This window comes from Jaculus jaculus, chromosome 1, assembly GCF_020740685.1.
Source record: "Jaculus jaculus isolate mJacJac1 chromosome 1, mJacJac1.mat.Y.cur, whole genome shotgun sequence".
Taxonomy (NCBI): domain Eukaryota; kingdom Metazoa; phylum Chordata; class Mammalia; order Rodentia; family Dipodidae; genus Jaculus; species Jaculus jaculus.
In genome coordinates, this window is record NC_059102.1 from 331,038,392 (window position 1) to 331,063,779 (window position 25,388).

The following is a 25,388-nucleotide window of genomic DNA, read 5'->3' on the forward strand; positions in this document are numbered from 1 at the left end:
AACAGAGTATCTAAAGTGTGGGATGTGTGCAAGCAGATGTGCCATCTACAGGACCCAAAAGATGCCAAGATCACTGTCACACTCACAACAAGGACATGCCATCCAGGAGCTACTGTTTTCCTGAGCTTAAGAGACTCTACTAGGGCAAAGCTTGAAGGATCAAGACCAAACCTGCTGGACTCATCCATGTTGTATCTGCCCTAGAGTAGGGGGATAGGGGAAATATAAAAGTAAGGAAAAGGGCCAGGCAGGGTGGCTCATGCCTTTAATCACAGCACTTGGGAGGCAGGAGGTAGGAGTATCGCTGTGAGTTTGAGGCCAGCCTGAGACTACATAGTGAAATCCACGTTCATCTGGGCTAGAGCAAGATCTTACCTTGACGAACAAACAACAACAAAAAAAAGTAAGGTAAGACTGTCCAATAAAGGTAGCAACAACTGTGTGCAGATTGAGAACAATATGATGCTGTCCGTCTCAATGACTGCTCCAAGTTCTCTCGTCCAAAGGCTGGTTGGCCTCACCTGGTGGTATACACCTGGAACCCTAGGGCCTGAAAGGTAGAAGCAGGAGGACCAGCAGTAGTTCAGGGGCATCCTACAGCTACACAGCAGGTTTGAGGCCAGCCTCGCCACGTGAGGCCCTGTCTCAAAGAGAGAAAGAGAGAAATATGAAAAGGAGGAAAAGGCTAACATAGCTAAAGTTACCAAGGCTACAGCTTCCCTACTCAGACACAGGGATTTCAGTCCAGTGTACTTACAGATGAAAACTTCCAACTGCAATGTCATCTGAGCCTGAGTTTACCAAGTGAGGAGTTGGGATGGCTGACAGCAAACACATCTTACTTAGAAATACTCAAATATAAAACTAAGACTTAGGAAAAAGGAAGAGGAGTGTGCCCAAATTAGACTCAACACAATGTCAGAGTTATGTTTAAAATTTGGCTCCTGAATTTCTCAGCAAAATGTATGCTATGAAACAAGACTGTAGTCAACAGAAGGAAACAAAGTGAGCCGGGTGTGGTGGTGCACGCCTTTAATGCCAGCACTCAGGAAGCAGAGGTAGGAGGATCACTGGGAGCTCAAGGCCACCCTGAGAATACAGAGTGAATTCCAGGTCAGCCTAGACTAGAGTGAAGCCCTACCTTGAAAAAACAAAAAAGAAAGAAAGAAACAGCAAGAAGCTAATAATTTCTGAAATAAATTTCTCATAGGAGATTATAACTAGAAAAGCAAAAGGAATAGGGAAAGCCCTACCCTATCCACGCTTAAGGCATTCCTGTGATATGACAGTTGTGCATTCACACAGTGAAAATAAGGAAAGTATAAAGCTGAGCATTAAACTCAGTTATGGTCTTGAAGTCTACATATAACCATGGCAACATTTTGGAGACTGACCTTCCAATGGTACAGAGACACTGACACAGAGGTATTACAATTATTTTCCTAATTTTCTAGACATTCAGGTTACTTCCACATTTTGACATTTTTAAATCCTACAATATCCAGACATGATGGTACACATCTCAGCTCTAGAGAGGTTGAGGTAGGAGGACTGTGAGTTTGAGAGCAATATGGGCTACATAAAGAGAATCTGTCTCAAAAAAAAAAAAGTGAGGGCTGGGGAGATGGCTTAATGGTTAAAGCACTTGCCTGCAAAGCCTAAGGACCCAGGTTTGATTCCCTAGTAACCATGTAAGCCAGCTGCCCAAGGCAGCACATATGTCTGGAGCTTATTTACAGTGGCTGGCGCCCCTGGTATGCCCATTCTCATTCTCTCTGGCTCTCTTCTCTCTCTCTCTCTGCTTGCAAATAAATATTTTTTTTAAGTGAGGAGCTAGGGAGACAGGTCTGGTGTAATCAGCTGTGGCTGCAGGTGGGGCAGTGCTAGGCCAAAAGTAGCATGACTCACACACACTTCCTTGTCTGAGCACTGCTTCTGTTGACAGGATTTGACTTCCAGCCCACCCAGCTGGCTACTAAGTCAGGGAAAGGAAGAACCAAGTGAATCCCTGTGACGTTCTTTGATGAGAGTGGAGTCAGAGCCAACCTAGATTTTGAGTGTCTCCTCGCATATTTACTCACGCCCTACCAATGAGCACAGAGTGTGCATCTGACACCCAGTGCCCTTCAGGACTCTGTCAGGCAGTAGCTATGGTACAGCCACAGTCGCCTGTAGGTGCAAGCACAGCTGTTGATATTGTCACGTCACATAACTACCAGGTACATTGTACTTTAAACATTGGAAGAGGAGGGCTGAAAAGATGCACAGCGTAAAAGGTGTTTGCTTACTGAGCCTCACAGCCTGGGTTCGATTCACCAGTATCCACCAAAAGCCAGATGCACAAAGTGGCATGTGCACCTGGGGTTCATCTGCAGTGGCAGGAGGCCCGGGGGCACCCGTATACTCTCCCCACCTTTCTCTCTGTTGCTCAAATAAACAAATAAAAATATTTTTCTCCTGAGACTACCAAGTGAATTCCAGGTCAGCCTGGGCTAGAGCAAGACCATGAAAAACCAACAACAACAAGAAACAATTAGAAGAGGGTAGACTGGAAGGATGGCTTAGCAGTTAATACACTTGCCTACAAAGCCAAAAGACCCAGGTTCAATTCCCCAGAACTCACATAAGCCAGATGCACAAGGCGGCACATGCATCTGGAGTTCATTTGCAGTGACTGGAGGCTCTGGTGTGCCCATTGTCTTTCTTTCTTTCTCTTTCTCTCTCTCAAATAAAAATAAAGTTTTTTAAAAATTAGGGCTGGATAGGCCAGGTTTGGTGGCACACGCTTTTAATTCCAGCACTCGGGAGGCAGAGATAGGAGGATTGCTGTGAGTTCAAGGCCACCCTGAGACTACTACATAGTGAATTCCAGTCCGCCTGGGCTAGAGCAAGACCTTACCTCGAAAAGAAAAAAAAAAAAAAAAAAATATATATATATATATATATATATATATATATATATATTGGGGCTGGGAAAATGGCTTAACAGTTTAAGGTGCTTGCTTATGAAGCCTGCTGGCCCCAGGTTCAATTCCACAGTACCCATGTAAAGTCAGTTGTACAAAGTGGCACATGCTTTTGGAGTTTGTTTACAATAGCAACAGGCCCTGGCATGCCCATTTTCTCATTCTCATTCTCTCTCTCACTGTGTGTGTATGTGTGTGTGTGCATGCATGCATGCATGTGCACATGTGTGTCTCCCTCTCTCTCCTCATAAAGAAAAATGTTTTTTTTAAAAGATTACAACATGCCAGGCATGGTGGTACATGTCTTTAATCCCAGCATTCAGGAGGCTGAGGTAGGAGGATTGCCATGAGTTTGAGGCCACCCTGAGACTACATAGTGAAGTCTAGGTCAGCCTGGGCTACAATGAGACTCTACCTTGAAAAACCAAAAGAAAAAAAAGATTACAACAGGATTCATCCTTGAAACACACTCATAGAAATACATAGACTGAGACTCCAAGCAGCCTGTTACAAATTTGTTATTAGTGAAGAAAATATTGATTATATAGAAATGACCCAAATCTCATTTCAAGCCAATGGCTTCATAGGAACTGAGAAAGGAAAGCACCCAAAAGCACATGAATCTGTTATGCTTTATTACTGAGAGACCATAAAACAGATGTCCAAGCATGCATACAGGAAAACAACTCATGAAAGAGAAATTCCCAAGTCCCTTGGAATAGATGCAAAAAAAAAAAAAAAAATCGAAGTGTCAATTACATCAGCTGGTATCGTAAATTCAGGCCAATGCCTTCTTGAAGCTCTCTGCTAAGACCTCAATAAGATATTATTAGAAGATTGATAAATTTGAAGAGCAGGTAACAGTGACTTGAAAGCATTCTTTTAAGAAACATTACACAGAAGGACATTATGTGCAAGAAAATGGCTCTAGTTGGAAAAGTGTTATCATTAGCATATGTGAAAACTGAATGATTTTTTAAAGTACTATATCTATATTAGTCTAAAGGAACTCTTTTCAGCAAGTGTAAAATCAAAATTCTAGGGAGTGGGCTGCATAAATGGGTCTGCATTTGCTTACAAAAAGGCACTTGCTTGCAAAGCCAGCTAGCCAGCGTTCAGTTCTCCACAGCCATGTAAAGCCAGAGGCTCATGCAAAGTGGCACGTGAGTCTGGAGTGCATTTGCAGAGGCAAGAGAACCTGGTGCTTCCATTCTCCCTTCCCCTTCTTTGAATTAAACGAACATTTGGGGGGAAACATTCCAAAAGGAACACAAAAGTTCTGGGAGAAAAGATTCCCATTGTATGAGCCAGGCATGGTGGCGCATGCCTTTAATCCCAGCACTCAGGAGGCAGAGTTAGGAGGACTGCCATGAGTTCAAGGCCACCCTGAGGCTCCATAGTGAATAGCCTGGGCTAGAGTGTGACCCTACCTCGAAAAACCAAGAAAAAAAGAAAAGAATCCCATTGTCCTTGCTTCTTGGAACATAAAATAAAAATAACGGTGTGTCTTACACCAGCGTGTCTTGTAGAGTGACATTTCACCCACAGTGACAAATCCGTCTGTGCCTGAGGAGCAGCTGGCCCTGCTCCTACAGCCCTGAGTCTCTGGCATTAACAAATCTAGCAAACAAGCAACATCTTCTTGAACAAATAAGTGGTAAAGCGGCTTGTTAGTGCTCGAGGTCTGATGCCATGGCCTTCCTTAGACTACAACAGTGACACAGGGTGTCATTTCCCTCCTCGTTTTCCGTCTGTTTCTAGGCTTTTGTGGCGGGTCGTCCTAATGGGAATATTATTGGTCTCTAGCGTGGGATGGCTCCTCATCACTGGGACTGTGTGATACACTGGGGAACAGATACGGGTGAGGACTCAGTGTAAACCTCTCCCAGGGGATGAGCAAGGCAGTCATCCTCACAGAGGAGGGACGCAGCAGGGTAGGCAGACAGGTGTGCAAGGATGAAACAGGGAGTATCCCTGGAGCCTGACCTGGAAGATGGGTAGCTAAGAGATGATGGGCAGCCTGGGGAAAAGGTTCAGAGCCCAAGGGCCCATGTAGCACTGGGCACAGGGTGTAAAGCAGAGTGCTGGCAAGGCAACGGACAGTCCTCATGTGGCGGAAAGAGGTCATTCATGTGGCCCAGCCTGACTATTGGAGCATGGGTGGGGTGGCAAGGAGCTCCACACAGAGGAGAAGAGGCAAAAGAAGAACAGCCACACAGAAGGGTGTCCATCAAGTACATAGTGTATGCTGCCGCTGCAGATATGAGAAGGGAAGAAACAAGACGGAGCCTGTGGAGTTGATCTAGCATGGGAGGTGTGGGTGTGAGTTAGCGTTAATGCATATGCGCAGAATCAGACATGTGGACGTGTTCGTCCACACATATGCCCTTATGTGACCCATGCTGGTACTGGAGGACCTGGGACACATGTGGGTCCAGATCTTGTTTCTAAACATTGTTCTCCACCAGAGGGAAGCAGGGCCTCTGGACACGGTGACCCTGGGGCAGAAGCGGAATAGTATGGGGACCTGTGCTGGGCTACCTAATGCCCAGTGGCACAAACTTGCCTAACACCAAAGGCCCCATTAAGATTCCCAGGACTTGCAACAAAAAGAGAGAACTTTAAAAATCTTGTTTGGGGGTTGGAGAGGTGGCTTAGCAGTTAAGGTAGTTGCCTGAAAAGCCAAAGGACCCAGGTTTGATTCCCCAGGACCCACATAAGCCAGATGCATAAGGTGACACATACATCTGTAGTTAGTTTGCAGTCACTGAAGGTCCTGGCATACCCATTCTCATTCTCTCTCTCTCTCTTTCCCTCTCTCTCTCTCTTTCGCTTTCTCAGTAACGAATGGTTAAAGAATAACTGGTGTACTTTGCTAGGACACAGAGGCTGACTTTAAGGGGATCAACCAACCCAGTCTAGGATCACTGCAACATTGAAATAATAGTAGATTATAATCTATTACTAACAGTAGGAAAACAAGTTCATGATTATATAAATGCATGAATAAGTAGTAGAAAGCCAAATGATGCATACAGAAGGAATAATGAAATTGAAAAATCTCCAACTAGCAACCATCATAGTGATAGACGGGATCCGTAGATGCTGAAAGCAGACAGGTCCAAGTTTAAGAAGAAATGGGGCATTTACATAATCTCAAAGTTCCACCATACTCCTACTCAACCACAAAATGTAAACAATTCAAAACTAGGCAAAAGACTTGGGGGAAAAAAAAAATGCTTTCCTAAAGGAACTACTCAAATGTCCTATAAGCCCATGAAAAGATTTTCAACATCTTCGGTCCCTAGAGGAAGACAAGCCCAACCTGTCATGTGACATCAACTCACACCCGTTAGAATGGCTACTGTTAGGGAGGGAAGGAGCAAGGGAGGAAACGAAGGAGGGAGGGAGAGAGGGAAGGAGGGAAATGCAGAGAAACTAGAACTTGTTTGTGCTACTGATGAGAATGTGAATTGGTGCAATTGTGTTAAAAACAGCAGAGCAGTTCCTCACAGACAAATTAAAACGAGCATTATCATAGAATGCAGCTGTTCTGTGGCTGGGGATGTATGCATAGGAGGCTAAGGCAGGGTCTCAGGCTGGAGACCTAATGGCGAGCCTCCTTCTAAGAGGCAGAGAAGGGAAGGTGGAGGGATTAGACTGGCGCTGCTGCCGGAACAGAGGAAGGGTCCTCCCCAGAGCCTTGGGTGGGCACAGCCCTCCTGAGCCCTAGGTCTCAGTCTCCATTTCAGACAATGAGGACAAAGCTTAGTTGTCTTAAACCAACCAGTTCTCATACATGGTAATAAATGAATGATTTCTCTAACTTGACACTTGTATTGTATATATGTAGGACAGTGTCCCTATGTAAACGAGTTATAGGACCTGGAATTCAGCAATGACTTCAGTTGTAGAAATTACCTTAAAAGGCTCAACAGAAAATAATAGGTTGTGTGTAATAACCCCTCAACTGTTCTATAAGTTTGAAATTATTTCAAAAGAAAAAGCTATTTGTGGTGGTTTGAATTAGGTGGCCCCCAGAAACTCATGTGCTCAGAATGCTTGGTCCCCAGCTGGTGACAACTTGGGAGGTGGAGCCTTGCTGGAGGAGGAGTATTGTCAAGGGCAGACTTAGAGGTGTCACAGCCAGCACCCCTTCGCTACAGCTCAGTCACTTTCCCACCTGCTGTGGTAGACGTGATGACCAGCCTCTGCTCATGCCCTGCTGTCCCCCGCCATCATGGAGCTTCCCTTTGAGACTCTAAGTCCAAACAGACAACTTTCCTCCCTCCTATCAGCTGCTTTCAGTAGGATGCTTTGTCCCAGCAACCCAGGGGTGGCTATGAAACTACCCTCCACCCTAGGAGGTGGTAAGGAGGAGGAAGTGCGAGAGTGGGTGTTACAGAGCTTTGTCATGGGCTTGCTGGGGATTCCTGCAGGAGGGACCACCACCTCATCATTTCTTTGGTGTTGGCAGAGCCCCCTCTACTTCTCTGGTTCCTTCAGCTCAGCTTCCTCTCGGCTCCAGGGCTTTGGGCAGCCTGGCCCTCTAGGCACACCCCACTAGCCCTCCGTGGCCAGGCCCCCAGCCCCCTTCCACAGGACCCATCTTTCCATATTTGGTGTCTAAGAAGCCTGCCATTCATGGGCATAATTGATCCCACAGCACATTCAGCTCTGGTCTCAGGGAAGAGCAGTTCCAGCCCTGCCTCTTGCCCTTAGACTTTCATGTGAGCGTCAGACAGCAGCCCTGGAACTCCAGGCGATGCGTTGGAAGTTCTTCTCATGCAGCTCAAGACAAGGGAGACACGGCTGCCTCCCTTGGGGGATGACATGCATGGCGCTGACAGTTGTGCCTTCCCCAGCCACGATGCAGGCTGGTGGTGGGGGAGTGGGCCATGCCGGGAAAACTGGATTCAGTCTTCCTTTCACTGTGAAGGTCCAAAGGTCTCTTCCTTTGTCCATGCTTTAGCAGTTGCCCTAGTGTTGCACATAGAAGAAATCACACTCATACCTGTTGCCCACGCTCTGTACTAGCACAGAAATGCTCGGCCAGCATCACCTTGTCCTTGTGAAATTCGGTAACTCGTTTTATCTGACTTATCTCTGAAGCATTTTGATTGTCTCCACAATGTACCAGCCCCTTGTCATCAGCCCAGTACTCCCCTGGACTTCTTTCCAAGTCTAACTAGTCTTTCTTCTAGAGTCTTCTAGGGTCTCCTAGGGTCTGCTTCATCTCCCCAGCCTTACTAAGTAGCTTCCCTGGAATCCTGGAATTCTTTCATCCAAGTCCCACTTTTTTGTTCACTCAACTTCTCTCCTTGAGCAAACCCATCCATCCCCAGTGCTTCCGTGGTCCTTGGCCTGTGAGTTGTCTTGATAAATACTCAGGACTCCTGGGTCCTCCATATCTCAGAGAAGACAGGGATCTCCCTTAGAGTCCCACTCACCACCACCACCACCACCACCACCCCCCGCCAAAAAACTATAAAGATAGGAATAGAAGGAAAGATGTTTAGGACACGGTGGAAAAACATTGTGGCAGGCTTTGTGATGTTTCAGCCGTACAGCCATGGAAGCACAGTGGCCCTCCCATGAGGGCTCAGTGGAAGACGTAACTCATTTAACCAGGCCTCTCAAAGTCAAGGAGGTAGGAAAGAAGCCTTTCAATCCTGACCACTTTTTTCCGAGCATTCAATTAATACAGTTAAAAATCTGCCTTTGAAATGGAAATCATTTGAAAACTCTCAGCAAGCAGCTGAGGAGGGAGTGGTGGGGGCCTGGTGAAGCCTCCCTTTGACCTCAGCTGCTCAGCTCACAAGCCCCAGAGCAGAGTCGTCGGCCAGCTTGCTGGTTCTGGCTCTTTCTGCAGTGACTAGGTCCTAGTATTTCTGGGGCAGAGCTAATTACAGACTCTGTCCCATTTCTCACCATGTATGCACTAATACGTGTCAGACTCCTCGTCCCATATTCTGCTTCAGAAAAACATGGTCACCACAGTTCCATGTCTTCATGCCTAAATCTTCTCGGAAGAGAATGGACCAGCATCTGTCTGCTCTGCTGTGAGGCTCCATTCTCTGCCATAACCATAACTTGATCTGGAGTAGAAGCATTTACAGACTTCTCATCCCGTCACTTTTATAAGATAACTATATATGCATAATAATTATATAACTTTTATATGTGTTTTAGGCATATTAGAAGAATGTATTTATCTGCATATTAATTCGTATAATAAAGTTCATGTTTCCACATTGTGCACATGGATTGGTGCACACATGCTACCATGCACAAATGGAGGTCAGAAGATAACCTCAAGCGTCAGCTTGCCTTCCACCTTGTGTGACATAAGATGTCTCTTGTTTGCTGCTCTATACACCAGACTAGCTAGCCCATGAGCTTAGGGATCACTTAACTCTATCGGCCATTGCCACATGGGCATGGGGATTACAAACACACGGTCAGTGACTCCATCACCCATGGCCACATGGGCATGGGGATTACAAACACACGGTCAGTGACTCCATCACCCATGGCTACATGGGCATAGGGATTACAAACACACGGTCAGTGACTCCATCTCCCATGGCCACAGTGACATGGGGATACAAACACACGGTCAGTGACTCCATCTCCCATGGCCACAGAGACATGGGGATTACAACCACATGGTCAGTGACTCCATCTCCCATGGCCACATGGGCATGGGGATTACAAACACACGGTCAGTGACTCCATGTCCCCTGACACAGGGTCATGGGGATTACAAACACACGGCCTCTTCTATCCAGCTTTAGGTGTGCTCTGAGATCTGAATCCAGTCTTCAGGCTTGCATAGCAAATGCTTTTAACTACTAAGCCATTTGTGCAGCCAACTCTCACAGATTTTTAAAATATCTTTTTATTCATTGAGAGAAAAAGAGGGAGAGAGAATGGGTGTACCAGGGCCTGATGCCATTGCAAATGAGCTCCACTTAGTGCATCTGACCTTACATAGGTTCTAGAGAATCAAACCCCAGGGCCATCAGGCTTTGCAAGCAAGCACCTTTAACCACTGAGCCATCTCCTGGCCCTCGCACGGGATTGTACTAGCAGTGGGACAAGGGGGTCTCACAGGGTTCCTATGGCAACAACAAGTGACTCTTTCCCAAACCTACTCTGTGGGAGCCTGCCCTTTCCCAAGCATGCGTGTGACCTGGGACAAACAGCTGCCGTTGCCTAGTCACCAGACAGTAAAACTAGATCCTCTGGCAGCTTCCAGATTCTAGAATTATCTTGCTTGGGTAATTAAAATGTCAATTCATGTATGACTTAACGTTAGCACCCGTCGCAACCCCATTCCACAATGGATCCTACTACTGGCAGGAAACCAAAGGCAGGAAGGAAAGCTTTCCTTAGCCTTCCTCCTCCTCACTCACCCCCTTCCCACCCGAACTGTCTTGGGTCAAAGAAAAGGAAAGAATGCCAGGAAGGAAAATTGGAGGTAGGGAAAGTCTTGCTCAGCTGGTCTGCTCTGAGCCTGGTCGCTGGCGGTGGTTTAGGCTTTCCCATGCTGGGCAGATGAGCACACACTTCCTACTGTCATCGGGGGTCACCAGTTTTGGAGGTCCCTTCGTGGCGTGGCAGGAGTTGCTTCCGCCGTGGCCCTCGGGTCCTCGGAGCCCAGTCCACATACAGGGGATACCCTCAGTGGTTGCAGGTGGTTCTTGGTGCAAGATTGCAACTGGCTCCTGGGGACTAGAGAAGAGGTCGAGGAAGAGGCCTTCCAGCACAGGACAGTGCCCAGTGCAAGGCCAGTTTGCCCCCACTAGGAAGTGTCCTCACAGTAGTGAGGTAGGGTCTCACTCTAGCTCAGGAAGACCTAGAATTCACTATGGTATCTCAGGGTGGCCTCAAACTCAGTACAATCCTCCTACCTCTGCTCTCCAAGAGCTGGGATTAAAGGTGTGCACCACCACACCTGGCTCTTTTCTACTTTTTGATGTCCCCCACCTTTCTTTAGTAAGCATCTGGTTCACAACTCCAAAATCCAAAACTATGGGGGAAAACATAACACTCTGAAAAACAAGTGTGACCTTTTTATAAGTAACTGAATTGAAGCAAGGACTTTCTTCATCTCTAGGTGAACCTTTCAAATATTTCAGGACAGACAACATAGCATCCTCTTACAGCCCCCTCCCCCCAGCCCCTTCCCAGCATGGGCTGCAGCATACAGTCTCTCATACCACCTGCTCTGATTCTCATCACACATTTGGCCCTTACCAGTCTACTTTGGTAAAAGGAGAAACTACTGAGGCAATTTAGGGTGACTGGGCCCTGAAAGTAAGGTACAGAATGTCCCTGATCTTGCCCTTGCAGTCTCCACTTCCCTAGAAGACAGAGGACACAACTTCTCCTTATCTCTTATGGAATGGAGTTTCCTAGATCTGTTTTTCCATAAACTCAAGCTGAGTCCCTCCCTAGGGAGGAGTTACCCTTTCCTAGAATTAAGATTCCTGGAAGGATTAAACCTGACCTGGCAGTGTAGCTGGTTAGCTCAGCCCCATTTGGAGCCTGTAAATGACCCCAGTTTGAGTCTCCAGGTGGGCTTTACTGGGCTCCTGTCTTCTCATGGGCAGGAGCACTTTATACTCTCTCCTCTTTCCTTCTCTTAATCTAATAAAATCTCTCTACACTTGACCTTATGATCTGTGGATTTTAATTCTTTGAATTCATGTGACAAGAATCTGAGGACAGCCCAAGATTCCCATATCATACCGGTGCATTGGAAATAGTATTGATGCATTGGTAGAAAACCCCAATTCCTGTTTCAATATAAAGTTTGCTCTTCATCTTACTCCCCTTTCCTCCAGCTCTTTCTACATCTCTTATCAAAGCACACTCAGAACTTTGTCTTGTGGTGCATCCTTCTCCACCTGAATAGCTGGTTGAGATTTGGAACTGGAGCCCATGTTTTTCCAGCTTTAAAGAGACATGATTGTGGTTACTCACTCAGTTGTCCCTGTGTGACTTCTGCCTTCCAAAGCCCTATGCTCCTCATTTCTTCTAGGACATCCTAGACCAAATTCCACATCTTATGCCACCTGCCAGCATGTCTTGTTTGCTTCACCCCACCATCAAGCCCACCATGAAGTTTTCATGAACAAAGTCTTGCTTTCCATCTAAGTGCCCAGCATAGCCCTCCCTCTGGGACATACTTTAGAGGAATCTGGGGAGGTTGTAGGCTTGAATTTCTGGATTAACAGGCTCAACACACACACACACACACACACACACACACACACACACACCTGTGTGCACTGAACTTGAGAACTACCAGTTTAAACATTTGCAGATTGGTGGCAGGTCATGGGATTTGAGAGATGAAACATGGTTACAAAAAATGTCAAAGGCAGGTTCAGCCATGAGTTGATATAGTTCAATGTACCACATGCATAAATTTCATAATAATGGCTAATAATTATCCTGTAGTTTTCATCTAGTTTTGATTATTGCTTAATAATTCACTTTTTAAAAACTATTTAAAAGCCCTTTTTAAACCATGTATCTATTCTGCAAATTTTTCAGGGACCTCTATCATTTCCAGCTCTCTCCTTGCCTTTCTTCTCTATTCTTTTCTTTTCTTGCCTTTTTTCACCCTCCTCCCATTTTCTCCTGAAAACCCACTTAGAATCTGATGTCAGCCCTTGAACACAACCTAAGGTTTAATAAAGAATGAGAGATGAGGTATCCGGAAGTTACTACAAGCAGTACAGGCAAGTGCTCTTCACGGCCTCTCACTTCTGTAACCAAGCCTTTGCCTTCTGAACAAACACATAGTCATCTTCCTCACCACTGAAGAGGGCACAGTGGGACAGACGTGTGCCCCCAGAAGATGTCCAGCTGGAACCAATAAAGGTGACTTTCCTGAGCAAGAGTCCTTGAAGATGTAACTTAGATTCCAAAATGAAATCCACCCAGATTATCTGAATGGGCCAAACTCCAGTAATGAGAGTCCTTAGAGGAAAAGTAAGAGCTGGGTATAGTGACACATGCCTATAATCCCAGTACTCGGGAGGCAGAAGTAAGGAAGATCACCATGAGTTCGAGGCCACCCTGAGACTACATAGTGAAATCCAGGTCAGCCTGGGCTAGAGTGAGAACATATCTTGAAAAAACAAAAAGAAAAAAGAAAGAAAAAGAAAAGTAAAAGACTCAGACAGAATGGCAGAGCACAGAGGAAAAAAGTGATATCAAGATGGGGACAAGCCAGGTGTGGTGATGCACACTTTTAATCCCAGAACTTGAGAGGCAGAAGTACAAGGATTGCCATGAGTTCAAGGCCAGCCTGGACTACAGTGAGACCCTGCTTAAAAAAAAGAACTTAAAAAAAAAGAAGAAGAAGAAAGAAAGAGGGAAGATGGGGACAAAGTGAGACTGAGGCATCTGCTGGCAAGGAAGCACTAAGGAGCACCGTGGTGGAAGAGGCAGGAAGAGATAAGAAAGACTCTGAGACTGGAGAGTAGTTGGGGAAGGATAAAATTCTACTGTCTCAAGCCATTGAAGCAGCTCCAGGAAGCTGACATAAAGGAGCAGGCATGACTAGCCTACTTATGGACGCCTGGGTTTGTCATCTTCAAAGGTGAAAGTAACACTGATCTTCATCAGCTTTGCCTATCTGGGGCAGCAAGAGCGCACCAGCATAGGAGAGCTGAACTTGACACAGATGCACAGAACAATGCCTCCGGAAAAAGTAGTAATAAAAGGACTGGGGAGACGGCCCAGAAGTGACAAGTGCTTGCTTGCAAAGCCTGTTAGCAGAGGGTTCAATTCTTCAGCCTCTCATGTAAAGCTCGATGCAAAAAGTGGCACATGTAACTAGTATTCATTTGCTGCAGCAAGAAACGTGTGTGTGTTCATGGAAAGCAAGAAAAGAAAAGAAGAAGGGCCAGGCATGGTGGCTCACTCCTTTAGTCCCAGCACTCGGGAGGGAGAGGTAGGAGGATTGCCGTGAGTTAGAAGCCACCCTGAGACTACATAGTGAATTCCAGGTCAGCCTGGGCTAGAGTGAAACCCTACCTCGAAAAAAAAAATATATAGAAAGACTTTGAAAGAGTAAGTTCCATAGAGCACCACAGTGTGCCTCTCGACACAGAATGAACCCTAGCTTTTCCATTCATTAACCTTTCAACTCTGGGCACTTATTTAGCATGTGAACGTGAGACTGACACCCAAGAGCAAGCGCCTACTTATATACCAACTTCTGTAGCATGTTTGCCCCACATTCCTGCTTCTTCTTAGAAGAAACTCTGTCTCTGCTGACTTAGCCCTTCTCATGCCTGGACACCGCTTCCTCACTCCTCAGCTGATAGGACCTTTTAGATCAAACCCAACAACAGCAATTAGAACCCTCCTGCCACTATTATTTATTAATTTTTTTTGCAACTTCTTGAGAGAGAGAGATTGTAGTGTGTGTTCAAGCCAAGCACCATACTTAGTTCCTGTCAGCCTTCTTTAAGGTGTGACAGCGTCTTTGAAGGGCAAATGTGCAGCAAGGCAAGGCGAGCATCTGCACACACAGCAGCTGTTCACACTCTGCGTACTCCATCCTATTGGTTGACTGAGCTCTGCAAGGCTCTCTGTGATGATAACATCACCCATCTCTTAGTGTATTGCTTCCCACAGACTCTCTAACGGGATTTGAATTCATTTATTAGGATGGCATTTTTCTTTCCCCTAAGTAATTAGCTATTTGTCCCAGCATGACTTTTTGAATGGCTCATATTTTTTCTCACCAATTTGAATGCTAATTCTGCTGACAATAACAATGTTCTCAGAAAGCTTTCCAAGTGCCAGACTTTGAGCTGCAAGTGTTATGTGGCTTATTTCAGCATGGTGATAGTGTTATTCACAAATTATAGTTGACAAGCGGCAAACTTGGAATTCATACGTGGATCAGCTGTCTCCTGTGTTCATATTTTAGTTACTATACTATTCCTACAAATAATTTGCATCGATCTTTGGCTTAACCAATAAGGGAAATTATTGACAAAACTGGAACCCCAATGCTGGGCAGCTTCAGAGTTGGCCTGCTCAGGCTCAGTGTCCCCAGAACCTCTTGGCTCCACTCAAACCCCTGTGTGGCTTCTTCCTCTGCTGACAGTAAGCCAGATGCAGCAAGTCTGGCACCAAATCCATATACAAAATATGTCCATCAGGAGAGAAAGAGGATTGCTACACCCAGAAGAAGAAAAAAAGAGAGAGAGAACTTCCCAACACACTGCAGCAAAATCCTCAAGTCTCATTGGTCCAAAATGGGTAGCAGGCTATTCCTATAGCAATCATGAGTGAAGGGATGGTTATAAAGATCTTATCAAACCTAATTCTCAACATGTGGCTTCTACCCAGGGTTCCAGATTGCCCAGAGTCAAGGTCATCACAGCCAAGGAAATATTGTGTATTAGTCAGGGTCCTCTAGAGAAGAATTGATAGAATGAATTGGTATTCAAGAGGTAATTTATTAGATTAATTTACAGCAGTTCAACAATGACTGGTTTCAGACCTGAACACCATGGAACCCCGTAGCTCCTCAGTCCACATGGCTGGAGGCCTCAGCAGTTCTAAGCTGGCACTGAAGGCCTGGAGGCTTCCTGGAGAGCCACTGGTCTGCAGTCCATGTTGGAAGACTGAAGAAACATAGTTCCGATACTGATGATGCTGATGAAGGATAGCTGAACAGGACAGATGCGTGTACAAGTGAGGGTGCTGACCAGCAAGCAGTGCCAGCAGCCAGGCTGGAGAAAGAGGGACTTTCTTCTCAGAGCTTCCATACGGACAGCCCACCACCAAGAAGGCCTCCCCCTTCAGCCAGGCCTTCCTGGAAGCAAGCTCAAAGACACTCCCACAAGGAGAGCCTGTGGATTTCTAGTCTAATTAGGTTGACAACAGAGCTTCACCATCACAAGTCCACCCCTCGTCAACTTGACATGAAACCATACCTCTTAGATCATACTTAATTTCCAAGTGAAGATAGTGGCAAGGTCATAATTCCACCTAACATGATAGAACTATCCCACATGCAACCGGAAACACACAGTCTTTCCCCCAAAACACAAGGCCAGGTCCCTTGAGGAATGTTCAGTTTTTAATATCTAATAAGTTAAATATATATTCAATAACAGTTAACTAGTAGTATCATCTCAATCAATATTAGTTACATAATAGAGAAATAGAGGAAAGAAAAGCAAAGGCATCTTAATATTTGTATACATGTTCACAAACACTCTCACCAAAGTAGTGATGCAATATTTGGGGAGTTCAAAGAGGGCTTATCTTATCCATTTTAACAAACCATTGAGTTTATTTAGGGAGAAATTATGAATTATGAGGTTTCTTTTGGGGGGAGGATTAGATCCTGGGAGGAAATTAGCTGAAAGACTCAAGCCGGAAGAGAATTCTCCTTGTCCAGCAAAGGGATGGGGAGATGAGCGATACCCCCACGTGCACACACACCCATGTGAAAGGCAGAGCATAAGAACCAAAGGTTCCCCTTCACATAAGACCAGAGAGGACTAAGAAATAGTGCAGGACTCGGTGATCAAAGACAACTCACATCAAAGTGAGACGGTACCCCAAAGCACGACGCGGATAGAAGGCAGGCAGAAAAGGTCAAAATAAGTGTGTCCCCTCCCTGTCAGACACAGACTTACACGCATGTCCAGGCCAGATCACAGGGCAAAAAGAGAGGCTGTGGCATGTGGGAAGCCTCTCTTACATGGATCAGACAGCTAATTAGTGTGAGCCTCATCATCAGACTCAGGTGCATTCTGACCCAGAGGAGCAAAGCTCTGACTGGCTCCTGGCCTCAGGGACCTGACCCAGAGAAGCTGAGCTGAGAAAGAGCAGGAAGTCCCTGCTTCCGGAGGGTGGCTGGCAGCCATCTCGAATAAGACAACCAGATACAAGTTCTAATTTTTGCCAGTACAGACAGAAGAGCATCTTTTTGCTCCCTGTTTGGGCTTCTGTCCCTAACTAATTGCCTATTAAAAAAAAAAAAACAAAAAACTACTTTATTCATGTTTCTCATTCAGTAGGACAGTAAGCAATTACAGTCCTCACTTTTTAACTGTTCACATGGCCTTACCTGGGATTTGTAGCTGCCTTCTTCTACTACCCATTTTTCCTCCACCTTCAGCAAGCACCTCAGCAGGTCTTGGTTCTTTACCTGGAGGGGTGACCCATACCTTTATTCCTAAAGGATCTGGGATATTTATCACACTGCCTTGATTGGGTTGTTGCAATTGTCCATTGACTTTGATAACAAGGCATGGTAACACTAAGAGATGCCCTAAAGGATCTCCTGCACTCCTGACATACTCTTCCTTACCTCCATTGTGGAGGAATGTCCAATTTCCCCTGGTTGTGTGGATCAATCACACCTGCTAACAGTGTAACTCCTTTCTCAGCCTGTTCACTCAAGGGCATCAGGAGCCCAAAGTGAACGGGGGGAAGTCTTAGCTTCCAGTTCAGTGAAATGTTCTTCGTGTTTCCTGGCAAAAGCACTCCCCCCTCTGGAACCAAGACCTCTAGGTCAGCAGAGCATAAGGGTGCAGAACAAGAAGCAAAAACTTGGCTAATGTAGAAATAGGTTTTTTTTTGTTTATTTTTATTTATTTATTTGAGAACGACAGACAGAAAGAGGCAGAGAGAGAGAGAGAATGGGTGTGCCAGGGCCTCAGCCACTGCAAACTCCAGATGGGTGCGCCCCCTTGTGCATCTGCTAATGTGGGTCCTGGGAAATCAAGCCTTGAACCAGGGTCCTTAGGCTTCACAGGCAAGTGCTTAACCACTAAGCCATCTCTCTAGCCCCAAAATAGGTATTTTTTAAAGTGAAAAAAAAAGCTAATGGTTCATTTGGGGTGATGGTAAGCAATATCATCTCCAATTGCACCCCTTGATTCCTGGACCTGTGAATGCAGGCTATAGGAGAAACAGCACCATATATCAGAAGCTGGTTCAGAGCACATACAGCCTGCTGAAGGACACTTCCCCAGTCCTCCAGACTATTGCCACCTAGTTGGTGCTGTAACTACTTCTTTAAAAGGCCATTCCACCGTTCTATCAAGCCAGCTGCTTCAGGGTGGTGGGACACATGGTAAGACCAGTGAACTCCATGAGCATGAGCCCACTGCCGTACTTCCTTAACTGTGAAGTGAATTCCTTGGTCAGGGGCAATGCTGTGTGGAATGCCATGATGTGGATAAGGCATTCTTCAAGCCCATGGGTGGTAATTTTTGCAGAAGTACTATGTGCAGGAAAGGCAAATCCATACCTAGAACAAGTGTCTATTCCAGAAAGAACAAAACGCTGCCCTTTCCATTATTGAAGTAGTCCAATGTAGTCAACCTGCAACCAAGCTGCTGTATGGTCACTCTAGGGAATGCTTCCATATTGGGGCTCAATATTTGTCTCTGCTGCTGGCAGCTTTGGCACTCAGCAGTAGCTATATCCAGGTCAGCCTTAGGTAAGGAAAGCCCATGTTGTTAAGCCCATGCATTACCTCCATGCCAATTTTCCTGTTGAAGTTACCTTTTTGTTGCTGTCACAAAGCACCCAACCAAAAACAACTTGTAGGAGGAAAGGGTTTATTTTGGCTTATAGACTCAAGGGGAAACTCTATGATGGCAGGAAAAAATGTGGCATGAGCAGAGGCTGGACATCACCTCCTGGCCAACATCAGATGGACAACAGCAGCAGGACAGTGTGCCAAACACTGGCAAAGGAAGCTGACTATAACATCTCACAATGCGTTCCCAAAGCACACCCCCTCTAGTAAGGCTCCAAGTCTCAATTTTTTTGTGTGAGGTGGGGAGTCTCACTCTACCCCAGGCTTTGAAAGCAAGCGCCCAGTTGGTATATATTTTTTAAATTGTTTATTTATTTATGTGAGAGTGACAGAGAGAAAAAGAGAGAGAGAGAGAATGGGTGCACCAGGGCCTCCAGCCACTACAAATAAACTCCAGACACATGTGCTACCTTGTGCATCTGGCTTACATTGAGTCCTTGGAAATTGAACTTCGAACTGAGGTCCTTAGGCTTCACAGGCAAGCGCTTAACCATTAAGCTATCAGCCCCAATTGTCAAATTTCTATCAACTGGAGATCAGTTATTCAGAATACAAGTTTATGGGGGCCACCAAATTCCAATCACCGCAATTTACCCCTGGCCCCTATAAACTGATAACCATCCATGATGTAAAATGCAATACATTCAGTCTGACTTTAAAAGTTCCCATAATTTTTATCAGTACCAACACTAGTCAAACATCCCCATAGTCCAAGGTCTGTTCATTGTTAGCTATAAGCAAACAAACACACACAAATAAACCCACATAATGGCACAGAGTTAACACTGACATTGCACAAGATAGCACTGGGCATAGCAATGAAATATTAAACCAATCAATACAATAAAACAAACAGGGGAAACATCTAATCCAATAGCTCTAAGTCCAACATCTGTAACCACTGACAAAGTTTCTGGAGTTACAATTCTGCCCCTCAAAGCTAGGCTGCTCACAGCCAGAGGAATAATCCATTCTATGCCAACATCTCTCTTTTGCAGCCATCCCATAGTGTTGGCATCTCCACTGGGTCTCCATTGCAACTCATGTTCATCCCCATTGCTCCATCAGGTCTCTACACAGGAGCTTTAAAACACCCTGCCTTGCATTGCCCATAGCCATTTCCAAAACCCAAAACTTCATTGCAAATCCAATGACCCTCTCTTTTCCCATAGTACCAGGTAGACTACTAACTGGTTAATACTGAGGGGAATAAAGCCAACTTTGGAAATCAGGACATGTTCGCCCCCTATTTTCAAAATATTATTTTTAAAATAGTAAGCATTCCTCCTGCTGTCCCAATGCAGAGCAGTTGGCCTCAGTCAGTCCCTGTGAGGTAGCGGATGACCATGCTTCTGGGTACTCACACCCTCTCTGTGGTTCTTACAATCTGTCTGCTCCCTCCTCCATAGTGTTCCCTGAGCCATGGAAAGCCTTTGGCAGTATGATTTAGTGTTGAGTTCTTTGTAGTCTCTGAATTTCTGCTTTCATAGGTTTTGATTAACCTTCACATCTGTCACCATCACTCTGGGGCTGGTTGTCAAGCCAGCAGTAAGAGCAGTATTCATGATGCTGCTTCCTCTGCATTTTCTCCTGCAGGCCTGGCTTTTTTACTTGGGTGCTAAGTAAGGTTCAAACTCAGTTCCTCGTGCTTGTGTAGCAATCTCCCTTGCCCACTGAACCATCTTCCTAGCTCCTCAATGGCCATATTTTATGTTTTGTCAAAAGCCTGGGGCTCAAGAGATAGCTCAGTAGTTAAGGCACTTGTCTGCAAAGCCAAAAGACCCAGGTTTGATTCCCCAGTACCCACACTAAGGCAGATATACTAGATGGCACATGCAGCTGGAGTTTGTTTGCAGTGGCTGGAGGCCCTGGGAGCACGCTCTCTCTAGCTCCCGCTCACTCGCTCGCTCTCTCTCTCTCTCTCTCTCTCTCTCCCCCCCCCTTTCTCTCTCAAATAAATAAATAATTTTTTAAATAAATCATTTTTAAAGCCTGTACTTGTTATCACTTTAAAAGAAAATTTAGCACTCTTTGAAGAAACACAACAAAAATCAAGAAATCCTATAATGTATTATGCTACCTCAATGTCTGATTGGTCCCTGAACTAGTTGTGAGACAAGCAGATGTCAAGCAATCAAACTCAGGTTCCAGTAACTTGACAGATCTTTGCTGGAATCTGCTGCAACAGACATAATTTCACTCAACTACTCACTTTAAAAGAAAATTAACACTCTTTGGAGGGATATGACAAAATCCAGAAACTATAATGTGTCATTCACAAAGTCAATGATACAATACAAAAATATTACACATGAAAGAATAGAACATGCAACTCAACCCATACTCAGGAAGGAGACCATGAGCCACGCTCTAGAATGAGCAGACAAGGGTTTTAAAATAGCTGTCCTGCACTGTACTCAGAAAAGAGTGTAAGGCCTCAGTTCACGTCTATGCTCTCCTCTTAGAAAGGATGTAGCACTGTCCTGTGGACATATATCCACATATCCTCCAAAGAACTGGGGTGAGAATTAATTAGGCAGTGACAGTCAAAAGAGCGAGAGTAAGGGGATTCATGTTACACATATCCAGGTCAGTATTTTTCCTGGAAATCTATCAGTATCTGATAAAAAAAGGGGGGGGGAGTAGCCAATCGCAGTAGTGAGTACTTTTTTAAAATATTTTAATTTTTATTTATTTATTTGAGATACAGAGAGAGAGAGAGAGGCACAGAGAGAGAGAGGGAGAGAATGGGTGTGCCAGGGTCTCCAGCCACTGCAAAGGAATTCCAGATGCATGTGCCCACTTGTGCATCTGACTTACGTGGGTCCTGGGGAATTGAACTGGGGTTGTTTGGCTTTGCAGACAAATGCCTTAACCACTAAGCCATCTCTCCAGCCCCAAATACTTTTTTTTTTATTTTTTTTGTTTATTTTATTTGAGAGCAACAGACATAGAGAGAAAGAGGCAGATAGAAAGAGAGAGAGAGAATGGGTGTGCTAGGGCCTCCAGCCACTGCAAATGAACTCCAGATGCGTGTGCCCCCTTGTGCATCTGGTTAACGTGGGTCCTGGAGAATAGAGCCTCGAACCAGGGTCCATAGGCTTCACAGGCAAGCACTTAACCACTAAGCCATTTCTCCAGCCCCCAAATACTTTTAATCCTAGCACTTGAGAGGCAAAGATAGGAGTCATGAGTTCAAGACCAGCCTGGGGCTACAGAGTGAGTTTCAGATCAGCCTAGAGTGAGACTAAATTGGAGAAAAAAAAAAATGGGAGGGCATGGGGGTAGGTTTTATGTAAAACCCAAACATAGGGGATTCATGTCCCTTGTACAAAACAGTAGAGCTTATATAACCATCTTATTATCGGTGGCAAGCCACTGAGCTGGCAGAGATTTCATCAGATCCACAGCCCCTCACCCACTTGGGTCACAGGTGGAAGCATTAGCAGCTGTGAGGTGGCTGAAAGCCAGCTCACTTCCTGCCTACTAAACATTTTTAGTGGTGTTGGCCTCTAGGCTCACGCCACACACTAAACCTCTGATATCTTTTCTAAATTTTTTTTATTTATTTGACAGAAAGAAAGAGGGAGAAAGAGAGAATAGGCATGCCAGGACCTCCAGCCACTGCAGATGAACTCCAGACACGTGTGCCCCTTTGTGTATCTTGCTAATATGGGTCCTAGGGAATTGAACCTGGGTCCTTTGGCTTTGCAGGCAAAAGCATTAGCTGCTAAGCCCTACCTCTGTGTGGAACTCTGTGTGGAAGAAGACTGTTGGGGCTTACAACGCATTCTCCACATCAAGACCAGTTCTGCTGGAAGCAGAAGCCAAGCACCTTTGTAATGTGTCTCTAATCTGTCATTTAGGGAAAATCGCCCAGCCTCTGATCGCTCCCTACTCTGCAAGCAAGTTTGCTCTGGACGGGTTCTTCTCATCCATTAGATCAGAACATGCAGTGGCCAAGGTCAACGTGTCAATCACTCTCTGTGTCCTTGGCCTCATAGACACAGGTAAGAACAAGACACTGAATAAATGACCTGCAGTTGAAGGGCCAGCCTTACCATGTGGGAAGGAGGGTGCTATCCTCCCTGGCTCATGTGTAATGCGCCAAGTCACAGTGGCTGGACGCTCTGCCCTCTCATTTAGGGAGGCACTTGTGTGATGGCAGTCTCTAACCACTCTGACCCTCCTTTCTATTCTGACCACTGAGCTTCCCGGTGAAACACGTTGATCACCATGTGCTACCCTGAGCACTTAATGCCCTCATGAGCTCCAGATGACCTTTACTTCTCTCTCTGAGACTTATCCAATACTACTTACTGTCAGTAGAAAAAGGATGTTGACATCATGAGCCCCTCACTAAAAAGAATATAGCACAGTTGTGTACGTGATAAAAATGCATAACCTCACTTCAATCATATAAGAACAGTGATCAAAATTGAACTGAGGGATATTCCTCAAAACAGCTGATTAGCACTCCTCAAAGAGTAAGGTCATGAGAAACAAAGGAAAACTCAGTGAAGTGTCACACACTGGAGGAAAATATTAGGAGGAATTACTGTTGAGTGGGATCCTGAATACAACCCTGGAAAACAAAAGAACATTAGTTAATGGTTAATATTGTGCTGATTGCATTGTGATCTTTTGGGTCACTGCACGAGGGTTTACCTGATGTAGCGATTCAGGGAAGAAGGGTAGTACATCAGGAGACATCTCTTACAGTCCTTACAGGTCCAGAAGTAAGTTTACCTAGGTCGCGCTGCGGGAACCAGGAAAGTTCTGTGTAAGGAATAGCTGGGTCGTCGTTAGAGAAGGAGACTGAGTAAAGCCCTCCCAAATGGAATGAAAGAGTTGTTTAAAAGACGGCTTCCTTCCGGGTGACGGGGTGATCTTGAGACCTGAGCAATAGCGGGGCTCTGCCGGCCCTTGTACAAGTCAGTGCGCCCCTACCGTGCCGTATGCACACTGTTTTTGCCACCAGCATCTCCCAACAGCTGCTTCGCCATCACGGGGCTTCTGCCCCCGTTCTGCGCCCTGTATTCCTTTCCTGAGGCTGTGACCCAATTCCTGGCCAGCGGCTGGTCGCCCGCCCCTGCCCGGGCGCCCTGGAAGCCGAGACGCGGAGCGCCAAGCGGAGTGGGGGGCTGCGGAGCCTGCGCCCCGCCCGGGACCGCTTCCTCCGCAGGCTCCGCAGCCCTCCCGGAAAGGAGCCAGCGCGGGGACGGCTCGGCGGCGCCTTACCCGCGCGTCCGCGCAGCGCTCAGGCCCCCGCTGAGCCCCGCTCGCGGCCCGGGTCCGGCCGGCTCCGTCCGCAGCCCGCTGCTCTGAGTAACCCGCCCTTCCCTGTCGCGCTGCAGACACGGCCATGGAGGCGACCTCGGGGGTCTTCACGGGGATCCCGTCCCGGAAGGAGGACTGCGCGCTGGAGATCATCAAAGGGACGGCCCTGCGCCAGGAGGAAGTGTACTACGACAGCTCGCGCTGGACCTCGCTCCTGCTGGGGAACCCGGGAAGGAGGATCATGGAATTTTTCTCCTTACAGAAATACAACCTGGACAAATTTGTAAGAAACTAGGAGCTCCCTGAAGGGCATGGTGAGGGATCTTCTTACTGTACTACCTGATTTTCTGCGAGCTCTGCCTGCAAAGGCATCCTCCCAGAAGGATAACTGGAGTGTCCCCAAAGACATGAGACCATGAGACCCAGCTCACCATGTAAAATTGCTCCTCTAACACCTGCAGAGGGAAAATATAACTAAAATAATGCCGGGACCACTTTGCAGCCTGCAGTGGTGACTTGACAGTAACCATAGGGATGAGCACAAGGTAGAGAGGTCGGCTTTACCTCATACATAACATGGTGATCCTTTCTACACTGTTAATCCTAATAAAGATCACACCCTTAGAAATTCAGAACTGGTAGCTATAAATTTAGCTCACTTAATATGCTTCCTTTAAATCATAATCAAAACAATGAAAAATTTTCAATGTTCATTTCATATTTGTGGTCTGGACTTTTTATCTGAGTTAAAGAAATTACATTATTCTTATGTGGTGGGCATCGTGTCTTTTCCATTTTTTGCACATATGTACAGTGGGCATGCATGTGTGTATGTGTGTTCACATGTATGTAAGTAGTCATGTTGGAGGGGGTGCATGCACATGTGTGCACAAGTGTGGAGGCCAGAGGCCAACATCAGGTGTCTTCCTCAGTTGCTCTCCACTCCACGTTCTGAGACACCATCTCTCACTGATTCAGTTAGACCAGCCAGCCAGCCAGCACCAGGGACCCTGTCTCTGCCTCCTCAGCACTGGGGTTCCGGGAGTACACCTCCATGTCTGACTTTTACAGTGGTACTGGGGATCTGAACTCCGGCCCTCACACTACATGACCTCCTGAGCCGCCTCCCCAGCCCCATCACCGAGACGACCCAGGGCACAGGAGGTCCCTGGGAATCTGAGTGTCAGAACCTCCACTGGGCAGGGTGGCGCACGCCTTTACTCCCAGCACTCGGGAGGCAGAGGCAGGAGGATTACTACGAGTTCAAGTTCAAGGCCACAATGTGAATTCCAGGTTATCTTGGACTAGGGTGCAACCCCACCTTGAAAAGAAAAAAACAAAATAAAGTAAAAATAAAAAGGACTTGGGCTGGAGAGATGGCTTAGCAGTTAAGCGCTTGCCTGTGAAGCCTAAGGACCCGGGTTCAGGGCTCAATTCCCCAGGACCCAGGTTAGCCAGATGCACAAAGGGGCACACACATCTGGAGTTCGTTTGCAGTGGCTAGAGGCCCTGGTGTGCCCATTCTCTCTCTATCTGCC

The 25,388-nt window shown here is 46.2% G+C and overlaps 1 protein-coding gene across 1 annotated transcript in view; it reads left to right on the forward strand.

The window, feature by feature from the left end:
- The window catches only part of Hsd11b1 (hydroxysteroid 11-beta dehydrogenase 1), a 54,222-nt gene extending 29,603 nt beyond the window's left edge, over positions 1-24,619 (forward strand). Inside the window, exons 6-7 of the mRNA XM_004653403.3 lie at positions 22,437-22,580; positions 23,928-24,619. Coding sequence (XP_004653460.1) covers positions 22,437-22,580; positions 23,928-24,145 — 362 coding nt within the window. The 3' untranslated portion in view covers positions 24,146-24,619. The remainder of the gene's footprint in view (positions 1-22,436; positions 22,581-23,927) is intronic.
- The last annotated feature ends 769 nt before the right edge of the window (positions 24,620-25,388 follow it).